The sequence below is a fragment of the Kogia breviceps genome, chromosome 10 (genome assembly GCF_026419965.1).
Source record: "Kogia breviceps isolate mKogBre1 chromosome 10, mKogBre1 haplotype 1, whole genome shotgun sequence".
In the NCBI taxonomy this organism is placed as follows: domain Eukaryota; kingdom Metazoa; phylum Chordata; class Mammalia; order Artiodactyla; family Physeteridae; genus Kogia; species Kogia breviceps.
In genome coordinates this window covers 75503332-75523377 of record NC_081319.1, presented here as the reverse complement: position 1 = coordinate 75523377, position 20046 = coordinate 75503332, and the positions used below count along the sequence as shown (strand labels likewise).

Below are 20046 nucleotides of genomic sequence, written 5' to 3'. Positions count from 1 at the left end.
CACCCCAGTTCAAGACAGAGCAAGGCAGCAATGCCCTGCGTGTGGCTGGTGGGGAATATACCTGGGGAGCTAAGCTCATTAGGGACTGGGGTGAGGCAAGGGAAGTTTGATGTGAGTTTGCTGAGAAGATCATCACGAGGGGAGTTCCAAGTAGGGTTCTGAAGGCAGAGGTGAACTTGGTTTTGCGGGAAGGGTGAGAGAGATACTGTGAGGAGATAAGCCGAAATGGAAGCATGTAGGTAGCACCTGAGTAAGTGTGAGCAAGGTCCTGACACTTAATATAAAGAAATCAAAATGTCCAAGTAGGAGCCCTGTGTTTTAATCCCCACTCTGCTCCTAGCCACCTGGGATGCAGCCAGCCGAGACCCTTCCCCTCTCAGAACTTCAGTTTCTCCCTGATCTGGGGTTGGGGGGGCGGGGGTGGTATTGGCCTCCTCAGTGACTGTCACCTCTCTGAGGAGCTTTTAAAACCTCTCAGTGCTTGGTCCTGTCTCCAGCTTGGCTGGAACTCTGTAAATGCTTCCTCCCAAGTGACATCCAGGTCTGATATTCCGGGGGCCTTCCCTGGCCCAGGGTCTCAGAGCCTTGCCTGGGGGATTGGACAGTCCCAGAACAGAGCTGTTGGAACAGAACCCAGAGGCTCAAGTAGAGAGAGCCCGAAAGGGACCTTTGGCCCTGTGGTCAGAGGTGTGGATTCCAGTGCAGGGTTGAAGTCACTCGGGGTCCTCAGGTGACCCCATCAGTTACCCAGGAACCAGGTGTGAAGTGTCAGGATTGCTCCCCAAGTTGGAGGGCACGTGCACCTTCTTCCCATTCCTCAGCCCCCTCTCTCCACCTCAGCCTCAGGTGGTGAGGAGCCCTCTGGTGGGGAAAGGAAGCAGGTTGGGGCTCTCTGACCTAAGGAGAGCCCCCTAGGGGCCTGGGGGTCCCCGCTGCCCCTTCCCCTTTCCTCACCTTTCTGCTTCCCTAGACTCCCCTCCTAGGGGCTGGGACAGCACCCCAGAAGACGATGAAGCTGAGGGAGAGACAGGAGGGGCAGCCTGAAGTGCTGAAGGCAGCAGAAGGGGCCCTGAGGGAAAGGAGCCCAGAGCTGAGGGGTGACTGGGGCAGGTCACATGGCCTGGAGGAGGCTGGTCACATGACCATGGCCAACCCTTCCCATCACCCCCTGCTGCCTCCTCCTCAGGCGCCACCCTGGACACAGGGATTGCCAGGGACCACAGCTGTGACGAGCACTGGCCTGTAGGGGCCTGGGAGGGGACCACAGACTGCCCAGAACTTTTCTGCAGGTATCCTCACAGCCCCTCCCAACCTCACGGCTGCCTCTCCAGCCACACCCAGCTCTCGGGGGGGGTTTTCTGGTCTCATGCTGGCACACAACCAAGTCTGTTTGTGTTTGGCTTTGGCATGCCCTGCTTATCTCTTTCCGTGCGTGTGTTTACTTATTAGTATATCTGTATCCATGTGGCAGATCTTCCTTCCAGAAGATGCTTGGATCTGCTGGAATAAAATAAACTAACACTGCTGACAGGAAACCAACCTACGAGAAGGGTTTACCACAGATAAGCCACCAGTGCTGGGAGCAGTAATGAGGGGTGGTGAGGGGGGGAGGTTCCCCAGATCCACTTCTAGGAGAGCACATGGGCCTCAAAGATCCGAGATGGCTCTCCTCAACCCTAAGGTTACCTTGAAGAAGAGCCCAGTGTGGGTCACTGGCCCTGGGAGCCTTGGCCAAGGCCTGACCCCCTCTTCCTGCCCCACAGCCTCTGCTCAGCTTCCCTGAATAGAATCTTCTGTCGCCTTCTCAGAACATGTGTTATCTGTCCCCGATGTCTGTCCCCGGGGAGCAGTGGGGAATTAAAGGGCCCACTCAGCTGGATTCCACTCACCAGATGGGAATGCAGTGATAAGCAATAAAGAATGTGAATTTATTCTTTCTTGCCCACCCACTATTCCTACCACCCCCATCCCTCTCCAGACATGAGGGATTTCCTCCAAAACCAAAGTTTTCTCCCTAATCAAGCCACCAGATCTCGCCCTGTCTGAAGTGGATGTGGCCGTTTCTGAAGGCGGAGGATGCTGGGGTCAGACAAGTGGAAGGGAGGAGGGGTCCCCGTTAGGACAGCAGTCCCCCTTCCCTCAACCTGTGGAAAGGGCCTGTGGTAAAAGCCCAAGTATTTGAATCAGATCATTCTTCCCCTTGTAGGAAATTCCCAAGAAGCATCAGCCAGGCTTGGCCAAAGCCGAGGAAGCCCTCAAGACCGCGCCGGAGAAAAAGAAGTTCCGGCACCGGCCGGAGCCGCTCTTCATCCCGCCTCCGCCCTCTTACACCCCCAACCTCGCCGCCTCGCACTCTGGCGCCACCCTGTACCAGAGCCAGCTGCGCTCCCCGCGCGTCCTGGGCGACCACCTCCTCCTCGACCCCGCCCACGAGCTGCCCCCCTACACGCCCCCGCCCATGCTCAGCCCGGTGCGCCAGGGTTCGGGGCTCTTCAGCAACGTGCTTATCTCCGGCCACGGCGCCGGCGCGCATCCGCAGCTGCCCCTCACGCCCCTGACGCCCACGCCTCGCGTGCTGCTCTGCCGCCCCAGTGAGTCGCCCCTGTCCCCGCCTCCGCGACCTCGGGGGCGGCGCCCCGACTGTGCTGGGTGCTGCCCCAGGGGGCCTCCCATTCTGTCGTCTCATTTTCCACAGACCTTGACGGTGGCTCGACTCTGTACCGGGCAATGTGCTAGGTGCTAGAAATAGAACACTTCTCCTCAGGGGAAACACAGTCTAGCCGCGGAGACTAACGCGTAGAGCGATAATCAGAGTTTCTTTGGGATGAGGAAAAACAGTTGAAGTGTGCTGTGGATAACCGTGTAAGACACCCAAAGTAAATGTACTAAGTAGATGTACAAATGGGATTATAGGCAAGACCACACCTTCACAGTTTAGCGTGCTGTGTAAAGGTCAAGCAGGAGGGCTTCCCTGGTGGCCCAGTGCTTAAGAATCCGCCTGCCAATGCAGGGGACACGGGTTCGAGCCGAGGTCCGGGAAGATCCCACATGCCGTGGAGCGCCTAGGCCAATGCGCTACAACTACTGAGCCTGCGAACCACAACTGCTGAGCCCGCGTGCCACAACTACTGAAGCCCGTGGGCCTAGAGCCCATGCTCCGCAACAAGAGAAGCCACCGCCTGCACACTTCATCGAAGAATGGCCCCCGCTCACCGCAGCTAGAGAAAGCCCATCCACCACAGGGAAGATCCAATGCAGCTAAAAATAAAAATAAATTTATTTTTTTAAAAAATCAAGCAGGAGAGGCCTGTAGCCAGGATCTCTTTCTGGAGCAAGAATAGTTTCATAGAAATAAGACAAATTAACAGGGGAATTCCCTAGTGGCCCAGCTCTTAGGACTTCACACTTCACTGCAGAGGGCCTGGGTTCAATCCCGGGTCGAGGAACTAGGCTCCCGCAGGCCCCATGCACACAGCCAAAAATTATTTTTAAATAATTTTAAAAATGAAGAAATAAAAAGCTTAGCAGACCAGAGTGGGGCAGCTGGCCACTCCTTACCCTGTGTGAGAAGTGGGGAAACGCTAAGCCACATTGCTCCACGTTCCATCCAACTCCTTGGAGACTGCTGGGGTAACTCCGGCATGGGTTGGGTAGGAGAGGGGCCCTGTCTTGCCTGTTTAGGTAACTGCTCATTTAGTTTCTTCAGTACCCTTCCGTGTTGACCAATGACCCCTGGTTTTTGTGCTTCAGACAGCATCGATGGCAGCAACGTGACAGTCACGCCAGGGCCTGGAGAGCAGACCGTTGATGTCGAACCGTAAGGAAAAGCCAATTATTCTTTAGAACAGAAGCCTCAGCCTAGAAAAGGGATGGGGAGCTTTGAGAAGTATAGCTAGTGCTTCTGGGATCAGAGTGGCCACTGGGCAAGAAGTTGTAGAAAATGTATGATCATGGTATTTCTCAAGTACTGTTGTTTCCCTGTAACTGCCAGTATTTCAAGGCCTTTTCTAAAGACTAAACAGTAAAAGCAAGGAGCCTTGTGTTTGGAGAACCAGGCATCTCCATCTGTGGCTCCGTGAGCCAGTTTGGTTGGGGCCACATGCCTTCACATCCCCAGTGACATTGAGACATCTGTCTCAGGGTGCCTAGCACTCCACGAGGCTCCATCCAAATGCCCTTGATCCCCCCACTCCTCCCTAAGATTCTTGGCTGATCCTCCAAGTGGCCTTGTTGAGTAATTGAGTTGGGGGGTATAATGAAAGAGAAAGCTGGTTATTTTCATGGATAAGCACTCAAGAGGCCAGATGGTAGAGTGGTGAGTAGATTGAGTCAGGAATCATGAAACCTGGTTCCAGCACCGTTTTGTTATTTGATCTTGATCAAGTTAACCGTTCTAAGCTTTAGTTAACTCATCTATTGAGTAGGAATAATTATCACTGCCTTGCTTACATCACAGGTCTTGGTGAGGTTCAGATGGGATCATTTATGTGAAAGTGGTCTGAAAGGGCTAAAAAATGGAATAAGCACTTTGTATTTGTCCCATTGGGTTAAGTGATACCCTCGGCCATGTTCTGGGCAGCTGTTCCCTTGGAATTAGGACCCTCCCACTCCCAGTTATAGGGAGCTTTGAAGCCCCAGGCAGGCTTCTCTCTTGCTCCCCACAGCATCTCTCCACAATCTTAAAGCTGTTCCTTATCCCAGTGGAAAGGCCATGCCTGGAATCTTCAGATCACACTGTGAGGAAATGCCCCTGCATTCTTCTTGCAGGAGGAACTGGTTTCCTTCTTTTTCAAGTCCCTGACAGTTGCCCTTGGTCTCAAATTGAAGACCACACTGTTGTTTTTCTTCTTGTGATTAAAGACGCATCAACATTGGCTTGAGATTCCAAGCAGAGATCCCAGAACTCCAGGATGTCTCTGCCCTGGCCCAGGACATACACAAGGCCACACTGGTATGGAAGCCCTGGCCAGAGCTGGAAAACCAGGACTTCCAGCAAAGAGGTATTGGCAGCATGGGAAGAACTGGGCAGGAAGGGCTGGATTCTCTCCCGGGGGCCTCTGGCTCCAGGATCGGTTTGTCTTTCCGGTGACCCTGAGCTCTTTCTGATGCAGTGGCCTCTCTTTGTTCCCAACAGTGGAGAATCTCCTGAATTTGTGCTGTTCAAGTGCGTTGCCAGGTGGAGGGACCAATTCTGAATTTGCTTTGCACTCTCTCTTCGAGGCCAAAGGTGATGTGATGGTAAGGAACTGTGAAAAGGAGGCTTCCCAGTTCATACGCTTCATGTCGGAATTCTGAAAAGTATTTTACCAAGTTTCTGTGTTGTTTCATGCCCCCCACAACCAACTCTTAAGCTGATGACCAGTCAGTGTGCCTCCCATGTTCCTTATCTCAATGAGTAGGCCAGGATTTGAAAGCCTGCAGAAAACATCCAGTTGGATTTCTGTTTGCACATCTGTTCCCAAGTAACAATGATGGCAACATCTGTTTTGGGAAACTAGAATTTCTTTTCAGCAGTCTTGTAATTCACATCAGGAAACAGGTCTGCAGTGATGGAAGTAGAAGGCCTTCCCGAAGCAAGACTTGGCCTAAAATAGCCTGTCATGCTCTGCTCCTCATTCCTCCCTACCTGGAAATCAACCAGAGTTTGACGTTCATAGAACCGTTTGCTCCCCTAACCAAAACGAAATGTTCGCTGTGCACCATCTGGTGTCATTCTTCCACTTTGGGCACAGTTCTCTGGCATCCCCAAACCAGAAGTTTGGTGCCCTTTTCCCAGAATCAGAGCTGACCATTTGCCTGCTCAACCTGGACCCCTGGCTGGAGCACTTCGTCACTAGCCTCAGCTTCCCCTTTAGTAAATACATGATTCTTATACCAGAGCTAACCTCCTGCTTCTTTGATTTTATGAAAATGTGAAAGTAAACAAATGTCCCAATACTACCTTCTCGTGAGATTACTGATACCCTTCAAGGGTTCTCTAGAACGTTGGAGAACTCTTCTTGACCTTTTAAGATGAGTGCTGCAGAGCCGTGCTTCTCAAACTGTTAACGTGCGTGCATATCACCTAGGGAGTCTTGTTAAAATGCAGGCTCTTATTCAGCAGTTCTGGAGGTGGGGCCCAAGGTGCTGCATTTCTAACCTGCTCCCAGGGGATACCCGTGCTGCTGGTCCATGGACGACACTTGGAGTAGCAGGATTTGAGATCCCCAAACCACCCACAGCTCAACTCCACCTGCACCGCTTTTTTAACAAAGTCACTGAGGCTGAAGGATGTAGATTTGAAAGGGTTATTTAGCAAGGCTCCCTGGAAGGACAGTGTGTAGTACAGTTATTACTAATATAGCTGTTGATGTTCAGTTGTAATGAAACATGTGATTTTTCTGCAAAAACAGTTCCAAATCACCCACTCATTTCCTCAGAGACTCAGCCTCCAAACAGAGGAGGCTCCACCATATCTCTGAAGCTGGGGCCCTCACCAAGGAAGGAGTGGGGTTTTGGCTGCCACCTGTGTTTTTGTGACAAGACCAGCTGGCTGCAGGCATGGGCGGAAGAGGTATTAGAATGATGAGTCCTGTTGGGTGCTGACCAGAAGGAAGACCCCAAATCGGGGAGTCTCCTCTGTTTTTCCTTCCAGCCCCCCAACCCCGGGCCCTGCAATGCTGGCTCATTTTCCCTGTTAGGCAGATGGTCTTCTGAGGACACAAGCCCCGTGACTGACTCTCGCCTTTTCTCTCCCATGGGTCTGCAGGCTGCTCTGGAAATGCTGCTGCTGCGGAAGCCAGTCAGGTTAAAATGTCACCCTTTAGCAAATTACCACTATGCCGGTAGGTTGCCCGGAGCCCTGTGCCCCCTTGCTTCCTGAGAGCGGGCTGTCTGCGTGTTGGTTGTGTCCCCTTTTAATAACAGATAGCACCCGTCCTGTCCTCAGTGCCGCTTGTGTTTACTCAAGGCCTCTGGGGCATAGGTGGTGGGGCAGCTGTGTCTGATGGCTGGTTGCTGTTGGGTTCTGTCTGGGTTCCTGCCCCTCCTGGGTGTGCCAAGAGCTGGGCGACAGGGGACAAGGCCCGCACGTGCAGCAGTGAGATCGGTGCACCCGGAGGAAGAGCCACAGAGGGGAGACCACAGAGGCAACAGCACGCAGCGGCCCCTGGGCTTCGGGATCAGTCGACGTGGGTTCACATCTTGCCTGCACCCCATGGCCTTCTGCAGCCTTGGTTTCCTCACCTGTAAAATGGGGCTCATACTCCATCCCTTGTAGGATTTTGTGAAGATTGAGAGAGTATATGGAGCCCAATGCCTGGCACAGTCTAGTAGCTTTATTATTCATTGGTTGAACAATTAATGAGCACTTCCTATGTCCAGGAAACTGTGCTGAACACTAAGAGGAGGAAGTGACAGTGACAGATGTAGACAGAGTCCTGTCCTGTGCAGTTTGGAGTCTGAGGGGTAGGCAGTTGTTAAATGACAGATCAGTAATGGTGGGAGAAAGACGTGTACATGCACATGTATACGTGTGCATACACAGATAAATGTACACGTACACATACACGTACATATACATACGAGTCTCTCTTAGGAGGGGGTGGATTAACAATGGCATCACCAATACGAGGGAAGGAGGACACACCTTGGAGAGTTGAATGTACTGAGAATCGTGAAGAGAGAATGAAACAGGCTGGGGAACCTGCGGTGATAATGAAGTTGAAGTCAATGTTTGTATTTCCGTTAACTAGTAGCCCTGTCCATTCTGGGGGCCTCCACGAACCTTCCTGGGTTCTCTGTTTCAGAGAGGGCTGGATCCTCCAATGCCCCTTGGTTGTTAATCATTTGAAGGTGTCTCTGGTGCCTGGGGGGACCCTGCGTAGTTGGGTGCTAAGTACCTCAGTGGCCTTGGGGACCCAGTAAATACCTTTTCCAGTCCTCGGTCCAGGCGGCCAGATGTGGCCTCAGGTGAGGGCTGTTCTGCAGATTCCGGCGTGTTCTCAGGGGGCTCCCTGTGACCCCACCACCATCTGCCTTGCAGAACGGGCTCCTCTCCTGAGTTGGCCCTCTTGCCTGTCATCACAGGGTGGAAAGGCCTCAGAAGCCACTCACCTGAGCACAGCAAGCCCGGGATGCCTGCCTGTGGATCGCTCCCAGCACACAGGCTGCTGCTGGCACTAGACAAGCACAGAATGGGCTTGTCATGATGGATAAGAAATCCATCATGTAACCCTGTGGCCTCAAGGAGCTAGTTTCTTAATATTGTCTCCATCATTTCCTGCTTGGTGTCTACCCCAAGTGTGGGTAGAAGATGTGGGAGTTCTCTCTAATCTGCCATGGAAACAATTCAATCCTCTTAATTCCCAGCATCATCTGCTGCCCATTAAACCCTGACGGGCTGTCCAGCCTCCTGGAGCCTGGGTCAGGCTTCTCTGCTTAGTGGGGAGACTTCCCTAGCATCTGCTGTGGCTGCCCTCCGCCCTGGGTGACTGGGGTGGCCGGCGCCTCTGGGCTGCTCAGCTCCAGCTGTGAGCAGCCTCGTCTGGGCCCCAAATCCCCTCCAGTTCTTCCCAGCACGCCAAGCAGGTATTGTGATCTTTTTAGTGTGTGTCATGACATAAAAGAGACAGGAAAGCTATGGGCTAGAAACCACCTCCACCCCAAACAACACCAAACAACAACCTTAAAATAGTACTAAAAGCTTTGAAACTAGAAGGCCCTAAACTCTGCTGAAATTCATTGATCTTTGGGGTTGGGGGTTCCTGGGAAATCCTCCTTCATCCCTTGCACCCTTCCCCTATAAGCAGACCAGGAAGCACTCTTGTTGCTTCCAGAATCCTTTTGAGCCTTGGAGACAAGAGAGGTGGAGCTGTCAGGTGTGAAGGGTTGGTGTCCCATTAGCTGTGTGTCCCCAAGAAAAGGGTGCTTGCCTAGGTCTGCCAGTCATCTCTCTTCTCCAGGAAGTGATCACAGACTGGGCCCCAGAGAATCTTCTAGAATTATGAGCACGAAGGACAAAGGTCACAGATCTCTGAAGTCTGGCCTGACTCCATCCCCTTGGCGGTTCCCTTCCAGACCACAGAGGAGGCCGCGGAATCTACCCCCGTCACGTGCCCCAGCTACCAGCCGCGACCACCTTCCGCCCTTTTCACCGCCCCACCCTCTGATTGGTTCCAGGTGTCGGTGAATCCCACCCCGTGGCCCCGTCCTGCCTTGGCCTTCGTGCCAAGCCCCATTGGGTTACTCTCCAGCAGGACTGTCAGCTCAGGTCCAGCCTCGCCGGGACACTGTCTTCTGAAATCTCCTTTGCTTCCAGCTCTGCGGCTGTGGCCAGTGTCACTCCCGCCAGACTCCGGCCCTGGAATTGCACCCCAGGCTCCCAGTTGTCTAGCGAGAGGTCAGACCTCCTCGGCCTGTGCCCTGGAGGGAAGGTGGCAAGACTGGGTTCAGGGGTGCAGACTGTGAATTGGGGGGAGACAGAGACAGGAGCCTGTGAAAATCACTTCCCCCCTGACCTGCCCTTCCACCCCATCCCATCCCATCCCAAGCAGTTCAGTGAGAAAAGGAAAGACATCAGTATAGGTGGGCAGCTTGCCCAGATCTGGGGGCAGCTTGGCAAGCCCGGAAGAGCCCTGTTAAGATCCTCAGAGGAAGGGGGCTGTCGCAGTGGCCCCCAGGCTCTTTAATTCACACCAAGGTGCCCGGTCCAGCCCTCTCTCCCAACCCTCCGCCCATAAGTGGCAGCGGTTGTTTGCAGTGGCTCCCGGTCAGCGGTTGGGTTGGGTGGGGAAGGCTTGAGTGTGGGTCTGTCAGGGTAACAAGGATGCCTGGTTATGATTAGAGGGCTTCCAGTGTCCTTGGTTTTTCCGTTGAGCCGGTCATTCCTGCAGATGGGTGTGGAGTGGAGGGGTGTCAGACCTGGCCCTGGGAGTCTTGGCAAGGGTTCAGCGGAGGCTACTGTGGGTCCCTACCACAGCCCAAGCACTCACTGGGTCCTGAGCCCTGACCTGACTCTGGAGATGGAAGAGACCTGGAGGGAATATACCTATTCAGTCGGGGGGAGGCCTGGTCTCTGTCTTGGAAGCTGCCCCAGTTTGGTGAAGAGACAGAATTACGTTCTCCAGAGAATACTTTGCAAGAAGCGCAGCTGTGTGGGCTTCCCTGGTGGCGCAGTGGTTGAGAATCCGCCTGCCGATGCAGGAGACACGGGTTCGTGCCCTGGTCCGGGAAGATCCCACATGCCGCGGAGCAACTAAGCCCGTGAGCCATGGCCGCTAGGCCTGCGTGTCCGGAGCCTGTGCTCCGCAACGGGAGAGGCCACAACAGTGAGAGGCCCGCATACCGCAAAAAAAAAAAAAAAAGCACAGCTGTGAAGTCATCTCACAGGCATTCTTAGCCCATGTCGCTAGCTGGAGAGTGATCCCCTGAAAGGCAGGAACGGAGTTAATACTCTGCTGCTTTGCCTGATGTGGCACTTGTGGAAAAGAGGCTAGTGGACAAGCTCAGGTTCTGGATTCAGATCAAGGCCTCCTTGCCTTTGGCCTCCAGAGGGAACTTTGGTATTACCCGGTTCACCTGCACCCCTAGAAAAATTACTCAGTCTTCACCCATCATGGAAAACCTTTCACGGAAATGAAGATCTGGTGTAAAAACAGGTCCTCCTTTTTCTACAATGAACGTGTCTTTCTTATGTAACTGCTATAACAACAGCATCAAGAACAGTTTTTTAAAGCTTGAAAGGAAGACAGAAAGGCCTTCTTTAAAACATACTTGCCCAAACTTTCTCTCACCCCTCCATGTCTCTTTTTAATTGCCTGCTTTCGCTATAGATTGCCCCAAATTTCACCACCATCCAGAGCCTGTTTCCCAGCAACCGAAGCTCAGAACATTTTTCCTCTGGATACTGTTCCCAGCACCAGTTTCCTCCAGTTAATTAGGGTCTTTGTAATTAGCCTTAATCGTCTTGTTAGGGACCCCTGCTGATAATAGCCCACTAGCCAGGAATCCCCAGGGAGAATGGATGAAGGTGGGGGGAGGGTGTGTCATCAGCCCATCGACCCCAGGGACATGCTGAGTGGACAGCAGGGATCTCAGAGGGGGAGGGCAGCTGAGGAGTTGGGGCAGCCCTCTGCCTCGGTTTTGCATTTTATCCCGGACTTTGTTCAAGAAATAGAATCCAAGAAGGGCTGGCTTAGAAAACCTTGTCCAAGAATGAGGAAAATGCTCCTGCCAGACAGACCCCAGGAGGAGAGACGCTGAGCCTTGTCGGGATTACAGGAGGATTTCGGGGCAGGGAGAAGGCTGCAAGTTACAGGTAGCCCAGAGTAAGGCTGTGGGTGAGCACACACACGACAGGGAACGCTGCAGGAACCGGCAGGCTTCATGAGTGCCCACAGACGTCAGCAGGGGACAGCGTGCGTCCCATGGCTGCAGACTGATTTGGAATCTGCTGTCGGAGTGGCCAGATCGAAAACATTCTCTGTGCACGTACTTAGGACTAAACGCTGCCAGTCACAGCGTGACTGTCAGGATCCCCAGGTCACAAAAGAGGAAACTGAGACTCAGAGAAGTAAACTTGCAGGGGCCCCAGAAGAAGTGAGTGACAGAACCAGGTTCGCAGCCTGTGGTCTCCTGATTCAAGTCACCCCTTTTATCACAGCACAGTGGCTTTATTATTTGGGGCAAGCGCATTCAGATGTTATGTCTATAAACCCGGCTTCAGCCTGGGAATTCAGCCCAAGAGCCCAGGAGGGGATTCTCAGTCCTGTGGGCGATCCCATGATCAGGGTGCGGTGAAGATGGAGCGTGAGAACCGATGGGCTTGTCTGGCCCCGCCTCTGCCTCTCAGTTTGTGGACACCCTTGTTGGACAGACACACACGCACGGCAGTCACGTGTGCTAAAGCGGAGACCCTAGGACTACGTGGAGGAGCCATCTCTCACCGTCTGAGCACGTGCTCCCCACCCCAGCCCTCAGGTGGGGGGCAGCACAGAGAGGAAAGTGCGTGGGTGCGGCCCACTTCCAATCCAGAACTGGTGGTGTGGAGTAGACACTCCGGGATTGGGAAGACTGAAGACCCCATCACAGAGCAGCAGCCCTAAAAACCACCAAAGAGTTGATGGGGAGAAGGCCTCCTTCCCCCGTGAGGCTTGAGGATCCCCCATAACAGATGGTCCAGGAGGTCACTTCACCTTCTGTGCGGTTACAGCTGGAAGGCCATCTGGGGACGTGTAGGGACATACCTCTCACAAGTAAAGAGACCTGGGGACTTAACCCTGCGGTTTGGGCAGTAATCAGATGACAAGCTTGGCGTGGGGCGGAAGAAAGTGTGTCCACCATAGAGGCTGGGTGCTGGCCTGAGGAGGCTGCGTGACCCTGTGAGTGTCTCACGGGGGCTTAGAGCTGCACTCTGACTCGGGAAACGTAGGATCTGGCTGAGGGTGGAAAGGATTCTCATTCATCTAATTGGGGGTTTTCATCAGCAAAATACTCCCTAACTTCCTATATGAGGTGCAACCCAGAGCTGCACAGACTGGACCTGCATCAGGGCAGCACAGCAACCTCCCTATATGCTTGTCCAGGGGCTCAGCTAGTGTGACATGTCCCCATCATGGTCGCCTTACACCATTGCCTCTCTGATCTCTCTTTGCTGTTTTAATGGATACCTAAAAGGAGCCGCGACTTCTCTTTGGTCTTTCAGTTAGTTGTTGGTTCAGCCTTTCTGTTTTGCTCTTTCTGTCTCTGCCTCTGGGTAATGGGAGCAAATGGGAGCTGGGGCCCGAAGCCCTTGAGTGTTGGACAGAAGTTAAGGAATGGCGATGCAAGTGCTCCAGAGCTCCAAACCCCACCGAGCTGCTCTGCTCACATCCACTCTAGCAAAGCCTCTCCAAACCTCTGGCCCCACTTCTCCCTGTTACTATGGTTTGCGCAACCAGAGATGTCCTGGTCTCCAGAACCTGTGGAAGAGGCTTCCTTCTTCCGAGGGTTAATCAGAAAGCTGCTTTCCTTCTAGAAGTAAAGAGAGAAACTCACAAACTAAAGAAATCAGGTGGTGGCCCTACTTTTATAGAGGCCTGAAGCAGCCCAGCTGTGGAGAGCATATCCTGCATCTGGAGCCAGAGCTCTTGGCTTAAGGACCCATCAGGGAGTCACACAGAGACGGTGTTTATTTCAGAAATCTGAGCTGACATCACTGAGTCACATATTTTCTCAAGGACCCAAGGCTGTCTGCCTCCTGCCTGCCTGCCAGGCGTGGTTTCACTTGTTTGAATGATTTGGGCTCAGCCTTTTGAGAGAAGGAGCAATTCAGATTTTCTTACTTTAGCCCCTCCATCAACCATAGCAAAATGGAAATCTTGGGCTTGTTCTGGTTGGAAGGGAAAATGCTATAGTTTGGGGGATTACAGCTCTGAAAAGTAGAGGCTTATCAAAAGCCCAGCCATGTACCATCCAAAGAATCAGAGATACAGGGAATTCAAAAAATTAGAATGAGGCTGAGTTTCTGCAAACCAACCACAGTGATTGAGCCCCCAGAAATAGGACTTGCCTTGGAAATAGGCCAGTACCATTCTCTGTAAACATCTGCATATCCTGCTTTGACATGAATGTCAAGTTCAGCCAGCAAGGCAAGATGCACCAGCCCGGCACTGCAGGGCCTCTTCTTCGTTGGTCTGCAGATTTGTCAGGAACTGGTCCCTCTCACCTCCCATCCTCATCTGCTTTCCCTCTGCTGGAACCCTGTAGTTGAGCCGTACTGGATTACTGCTTATTTCTTGAACACCTCCATTTCCTCATCTGTAAAATGGGTAGCAGTAACACCAATCTTACAGATTGTCTGTAGAACCAAATGACTACTATCTGTGAAGTACTTTAGAGCCTGGCACATAGTAAGCACTTATAAGTATTAGCTTTTTTTCCCCTTGCGTCTTGCATGTAGTAAACACCTAATAAGTATCTGCCTAATGGATGAATGAATGAATGACATGTGTCCTCTCACTGCTTGCTTCTGACTTTGCACATGCCACCTTCTCTCCCCAGAATTCCTTTCCATCTCCTTCTTGCCTGACTTGCTTCTGTGTCTTTTTAAACCCCGCTCAGGTGTTCTCTCCACCTGGAAGCCTTCCAGGCTGCCCTAACCTGAGTGTGGTGTTCCTCCTTTGTGCCCCATTGGCCCCCGACCCCTCCCTTCATCCTCGCAATTATCACCTTGAATGCAGGGCCTCCTGGTTTTCTCCCCACTAGATTGTGAACATCTTGAGGGTGAAGACTGCTGAATCCAGCACATGTGAGGATCACTGGCTATGTGAATGCTTGCCCTTATCCCAATTACATAAAAACTGTAGCTAAACTCCATTAAGCATTCATGATTTTCCAGTTACTAAACTAGACACTTTTTGGGCATTACCTTCTTTAACCTTCACAGAAATCTTAAGAGGTGGAGACAATCAGAATTATTCCCATTTGTAGGTAATAAAACTGAGTCTTAGGCTCAATAACTTGCCAAGGTCAAGGCCACGGCTGAGATCTGAACCCAGGTGTCGGGGCTCCTCACCATTACACTGCACTTCCTGTTCAGAAAGAAGTGTGATATGTATTCTATCACATGCTGAACAGTTGTAGTTTGTAACTTAACTAAGTGACCCAGCAACCACAAGTGAGAACTGAGCTGTTTTTTATGAAATGTGTGTTTTGTTGTAGGTTCGGACAAGTGGACCTCCCTAGAAAGAAAACTGTTTAATAAAGCACTAGCCACTTACAACAAAGACTTTATTTTTGTACAGAAGATGGTAAGTATTCTTTTTCCCATTGCTCACTTGAAACCAAATTTGGGAAGTTGTACACCTAAAGATATATAGAGTTATTTGGTTACTGGCTTAAGACTCTCACCAAAAGAATGTCTTCCATCTCTTGCTGGTAAAGGATGGTGTTTGTTATGGATGGCTTGGCCCTGGTGTTAGGGATGTGGGGGGAGGAGAATATAGATTATTTGGATGTGGCAGTTGGGGGGGGATATTCTTAATTAAAGTGTGTAATTCACGCATTCTGTCAGAATAAGTAGACCTGAGGCTTCTGGTTCACAATTTATATAAATTATTTCATATGTATTTGACAGACCTATAGTGTTTCTGACAGAATTTGGGGAGGGGGGATTGGAGAAGGGAGAATATGAGCTGTCCCCCTAGCAGAGTTTCTGGTGTTGGGCCCCTGATCATAAGGACAGTGTTAATAAAAATAATATGTTACAGGGACTTCCCTGGCGGTCCAGTGGTTAAGACTCCGAGCTTCCACTGCAGGGGGCACAGGTTCAATCCCTGGTCAGGGAACTAAGATCCCGAAAGCTGTGTGGTGCGGCCACATAATAATAATAATAATAATAATAATAGCAACAATAACATGTTACATATATAGCATTTCACAGCAAAATAGAGCTCTTTAACAAAGATGAAATAGCGCTTTATGCAGCACATAATAAACGTAATAGGCCTTAATTGGCTGAGAGATGGCTTAGGCTAAAAGTTACAATGATTCAGAGTGTTTCAGCAAACTGACGACTGATGGAGCTATACTGAGTTATTAAGATGCTCGGGTCCACAGAGAACGGGGTCCCAGGTGACAGCTGCCACTGGCTCTGGGCTAGCCCTCAGTGTTGTCCCGGGTTCATGTCTCCTGTCCTTAATCCTGGGCCTTGACTGAATGAGAATCAGAATAGGTGGACTTTTTCTCCAACTTGCCTCTGTCTTCAGATCTGAATTCGCACCCACCTTACTCTGCCCTGGAGACCACTGGACTCCTTGCTGCCCTCTATCCCAGCAGCTCCCAAGCTCCCATCTCTCCTGGGTCACCTTCCCGGAGCTGGTCTGTCCTCGGCCTCATTCCTTAAAGGCCCTGCACCTTGTTGACTGATGATGGATTCATGTGTCGTGCTCGCCAGGCAGTGGAGTATTTAAAACAAGGGTTCTCTGGGACTCTCTCCTCCCTTCCTGGGTGATTCTAATGTAGAAATTCATGATATCAGGTGGACATGAAGGGGCCACCTTTGAGGAGACCAGACTTCTGAAAGTACTCTTTTCATTCTCACTATGCAGGTGGCCATGTTCCTGCCCCCAAGGGTCCAGCCAGCCTTTTTATCTACCTCCAGAAAACCCACATTATTGAACGCCACTTTGAGCTTAGAGCACTATGAACTAAACAAAGGAATTTTTTTCTCTTTAAAACACATTTATCTTTGCCCCTTTGGGGGAGAACAGGGCAAGCCTTGTTTTCTGCAAACACTAAGCTCTTGTCATCATAACTTTTGTCTTATATTCCTGTTCAATTACTAAGGAACATTTTTCATAAATAGATTTTGAAGGTCAACAAGTTGGAGAGCCAAATACACTCAAGCACTTGACAAAGCGTGCTGCTTTATGGGTTAAAAAAGGGAACGAGCTCTCTATGGACGAATGTGAAAAAAATCTCCAAGCTATCTTGTGAAAAAAGTCAAGATGCAAATCAGTACATAGAGTGTGCTACCTTTTGTGAGGCGGAATGATGGGGAGGAATATATTTTCGTGTTTGTTGGTATATATGTAGAGAAATTCTGGAATGACACCCAAGATATGAATAAGAGGGGCCAGCTGTGTTGCAGGGGTAGAGGGGGGGAACAGATGGATGGGTGGATGGAGAACGGGTGTGGGGAGGAGATTTTTCACCATGTATATGTTTTTATCCAACTGCATAAACCTAATACCCATTACAAACTTAAAATTGCACAAAAGCCCGCTGCTTTGCACCCTGCCCACTGCTGGAGCTGATCTTGAGGTGCCTTTCCTGGCAGGTGAAGTCCAAGACGGTGGCTCAGTGTGTGGAGTACTACTACACGTGGAAAAAAATCATGAGGTTGGGGAGGAAACACCGGACACGGCTCTCGGAAATCATCGACGATTGTGTGGTGAGTGAGTCTGCCCGGGTACTGCTTATTCAGGCCTTGCTCCTGCCCCGTGCCCAGGTCCCTAAGTGGCTGGCACTGGCGGGTGACAGGCCAGTTCCCAGGTGAGATTCAGGCCTTGATTTCTTGGGATAACTAGGCAGAAGGAAGGCAGTTTGGGGTTTGACCCGCAGCCCAGTGATCAGTTAAGGAGATGAGGGCTGGCTTGCGTTCCAGGGCAGGTAGGCACCAGGGGAGTTAAACCGTGGTGGTTCCAGCCTTGATGTGGGTGATTTATAAGAGGCACCCCGACATTCTGGGATAGCACTTGCTGATCCTTCCACAGTCACAGATGCTCCTGACCAGAGAACTAACATGCCTTAGAAAGACCTAAGCACACTCGGATTTTACACAGCTTCTGTGAAGCGTGCCCAGGGAGCAACGTTGACCTCTAGATGGCACCGGGAGCTCTCAGTTACTGGGAAACTGGTTAGCAGTGTGTGGATTATTCTGATCCTCACGTCACCATTTATCCTTGATACTGATTTCCTTCATTAGCAGACAATCCAAAGTTGTCTGCGTATTAAGATGAAGAACCTACTAAAGACATCACTAGGGACTTCCCTGGTGGCACAGTGGTTAAGAATCTGCCTGCCAGTGCAGGGGACATGGTTTTGAGCCCTGGTCCGGGAAGATCCCATATGCTGCGGAGCAACTACGCCCATGCGCCACAACTACTGAGCCTGCGCTCTAGAGCCCCCAAGCCACAACTGCTGAGCCTGCGTGCCACAACTACTGAAGCCCGCACGCCTAGAGCCCATGCTCCGCAACAAGAGAAGCCCCTGCAATGAGAAGCCCCCACACTGAAATGAAGAGTAGCCCCTGCTCGCCGCAACTAGAGAAAGCCCACGCACAGCAACAAAGACCCAACGCAGCCAAAGATAAATGTTAATTTTAAAAAAAAAAGAAAGAAAGAAGTTTTAAAAAAAGACATCACTAGGGCTTCCCTGGTGGCACAGTGGTTGAGAGTCTGCCTGCCGATGCAGGCGACACGGGTTCATGCCCCGGTCCGGGAAGATCCCACATGCCGCGGAGCGGCTGGACCCGAGAGCCATGGCCGCTGAGCCTGCACGTCCGGAGCCTGTGCTCCGCAACGGGAGAGGCCACAACAGTGACAGGTCCGCATATCGCAAAAAAAAAAAAAAAAAAAAAAAAAAAGGCTGGTGAGTGTGCTGTCTGAGCCTGATTCCCTGTTGTAACACTTAAGAGCAAGCAAATGCAAATCCTCTTAGAGAAGTGTAAAAACACTTGGACTCATTAATGCTTCAAAGCCTAAGTTCCTAACTAAGAATTGATCCTAGCTAAGAAATATATACACATATATAAATTTATATTTGGACCCAAATATCAAAAAATAATAGTCATCTGCAGAATAGAATGGTATTGCCATTCTTTTGATCAGAGATGGCAGTATTCTATATTCAGGGTTTCCTATGATGAGGAGTTTTGTTTGACTGCCTTAAGTAGTGATATCATATATCTGAATAGCCTTTTTCTCACCTGTGGCTAACGTTTAAAAAAGCAGCGTGGCCTCTTCTGGTTCAGTCAACTAAACGCAGTTGAGTTCCCACTATGTCCGCAGTGCTATGGGTGACCTGGGGCTGTTAACCAGCCTCCGGCCCCTGCCCCAGGAGCATATATTATAGGGGGGAAGATGTGGCATACACAAGGAGAAAGTTTACCGTGAACCACAAGAGTCTTTAAAAGTAGTATGAGAGGGGCTTCCCTGGTGGCGCAGTGGTTGAGAGTCCGCCTGCTGATGCAGGGGACGCGGGTTCGTGCCGCGGTCCGGAAAGATCTCACATGCCGCGGAGCGGCTGGGCCCGTGAGCCATGGCTGCTGGGCCTGCGTGTCCGGAGCCTGTGTTCCACAACGGGGGAGGCCACAACAGTGAGAGGCCCGCGTACTACAAAAAAAAACAAAAACAAAACAAAAAAAAAGTAGTATGAGATGAGGTCCAGAAAGTCTTAGATGTGGCCTTTGGGGACTCTCACTCACCCAGCTCCACCAGTCCTCAGGCAGAAGGTTGAGACCCAGCGAGGGGAAGGGGCTTGCCCAAGGTCACACAGAGCATTGCTTTCTGAATGAGCAGAATAGACAGTAAATGAGGAAGCGCAAAGAATCCTGGCCTGGGAGACCTAGGACCTGGCCCCTAAGCTTACTGACCAGTAAAAGGGGGCCGATGGTTTAGATGATTTGGAAAGTCCCTTCCAATTCTGGAATGTTCTGGGCTCTGTCAGAGTCATGTTTTGGAAGAGAGCAAAATCAGAGGATATGGTTTCTCAAAGCAAGTTGATGTCTCTTCAGCTTGGGTGTTACCAAGTGCCTAGAACAGTGCCTGACACGATATCAGCACTCAGTAAACGTTTGTTGAGTGAATGAGTGAACGTTTTTCCCAGGTAGGAGTTGCTCTGGGTCATGGCAACGATCCCTCTATGAACTCCCCGGGAGGAGAGGAGTGAACCAGGAGATTCTGAGCAGAGGAGGGCTGCTATGGAAGGTGTGACCACGTTAGGTGCAGTCGCCATCTTGGGCCAGCAGTGCCTTGCAGGTGGGTGGAAAGGCCCGAGCCAGCACGTAGCCTCAGACTGAGGAGGAAAAGATAAGACGTCACACCAGGCACCACACCTCCTTGGGCTTATTTGCCAGGAGCCGGTATTAGGCTGGGTCAGGTGCAACCACACCTTGTGACCTGTGAGCTTAATGTGCAGAGATGACCCATGCCCCCCCAAAAACAAGAAAATCTTGATTCAAGGCCAGCGTGGTAGCTCACAGCTCCCTTTAGGGCACTGTGAAAACACAGTCAACCTTCTGAGGATAGTTTGCCAAGTGGAGATGAGAAACTGGGACCATGCAAAGACGGGGAAGGTGCAGGAGGCACAGTCCTAGGAGGGGGTCCTGCTCTTTGTCCTCTGGACCTGCCTGGGACACTTGGGTAGCTCTCAATATTTTATTAAAGGGAGTATATTCCCCCCAGATGGAGCACAGTCAGGTAGCTCAGGGACTTTTCAAGGGAGAGGGGAGAGGAAGGAGGGTGAGGAATGACTGCTCTTTAGGGGCCAGGAGGTCAGCATAGCACAAGCTCATCCAGCAGGTGA

The 20046-nt window shown here is 51.3% G+C and overlaps 1 protein-coding gene across 4 annotated transcripts in view; it reads left to right on the top strand.

Moving 5' to 3' along the window:
- The window catches only part of TRERF1 (transcriptional regulating factor 1), a 206585-nt gene that overhangs the window by 172394 nt on the left and 14145 nt on the right, over nt 1–20046 (top strand). For all 4 annotated transcript variants that reach the window (XM_067006223.1, XM_059075641.2, XM_059075635.2 and 1 more), the window contains 7 exons: nt 2207–2591; nt 3751–3817; nt 4861–5000; nt 5135–5238; nt 6749–6824; nt 14680–14768; nt 16799–16912. In XM_067006223.1, the coding sequence (XP_066862324.1) occupies nt 2207–2591; nt 3751–3817; nt 4861–5000; nt 5135–5238; nt 6749–6824; nt 14680–14768; nt 16799–16912 (975 nt within the window). The remainder of the gene's footprint in view (nt 1–2206; nt 2592–3750; nt 3818–4860; nt 5001–5134; nt 5239–6748; nt 6825–14679; nt 14769–16798; nt 16913–20046) is intronic.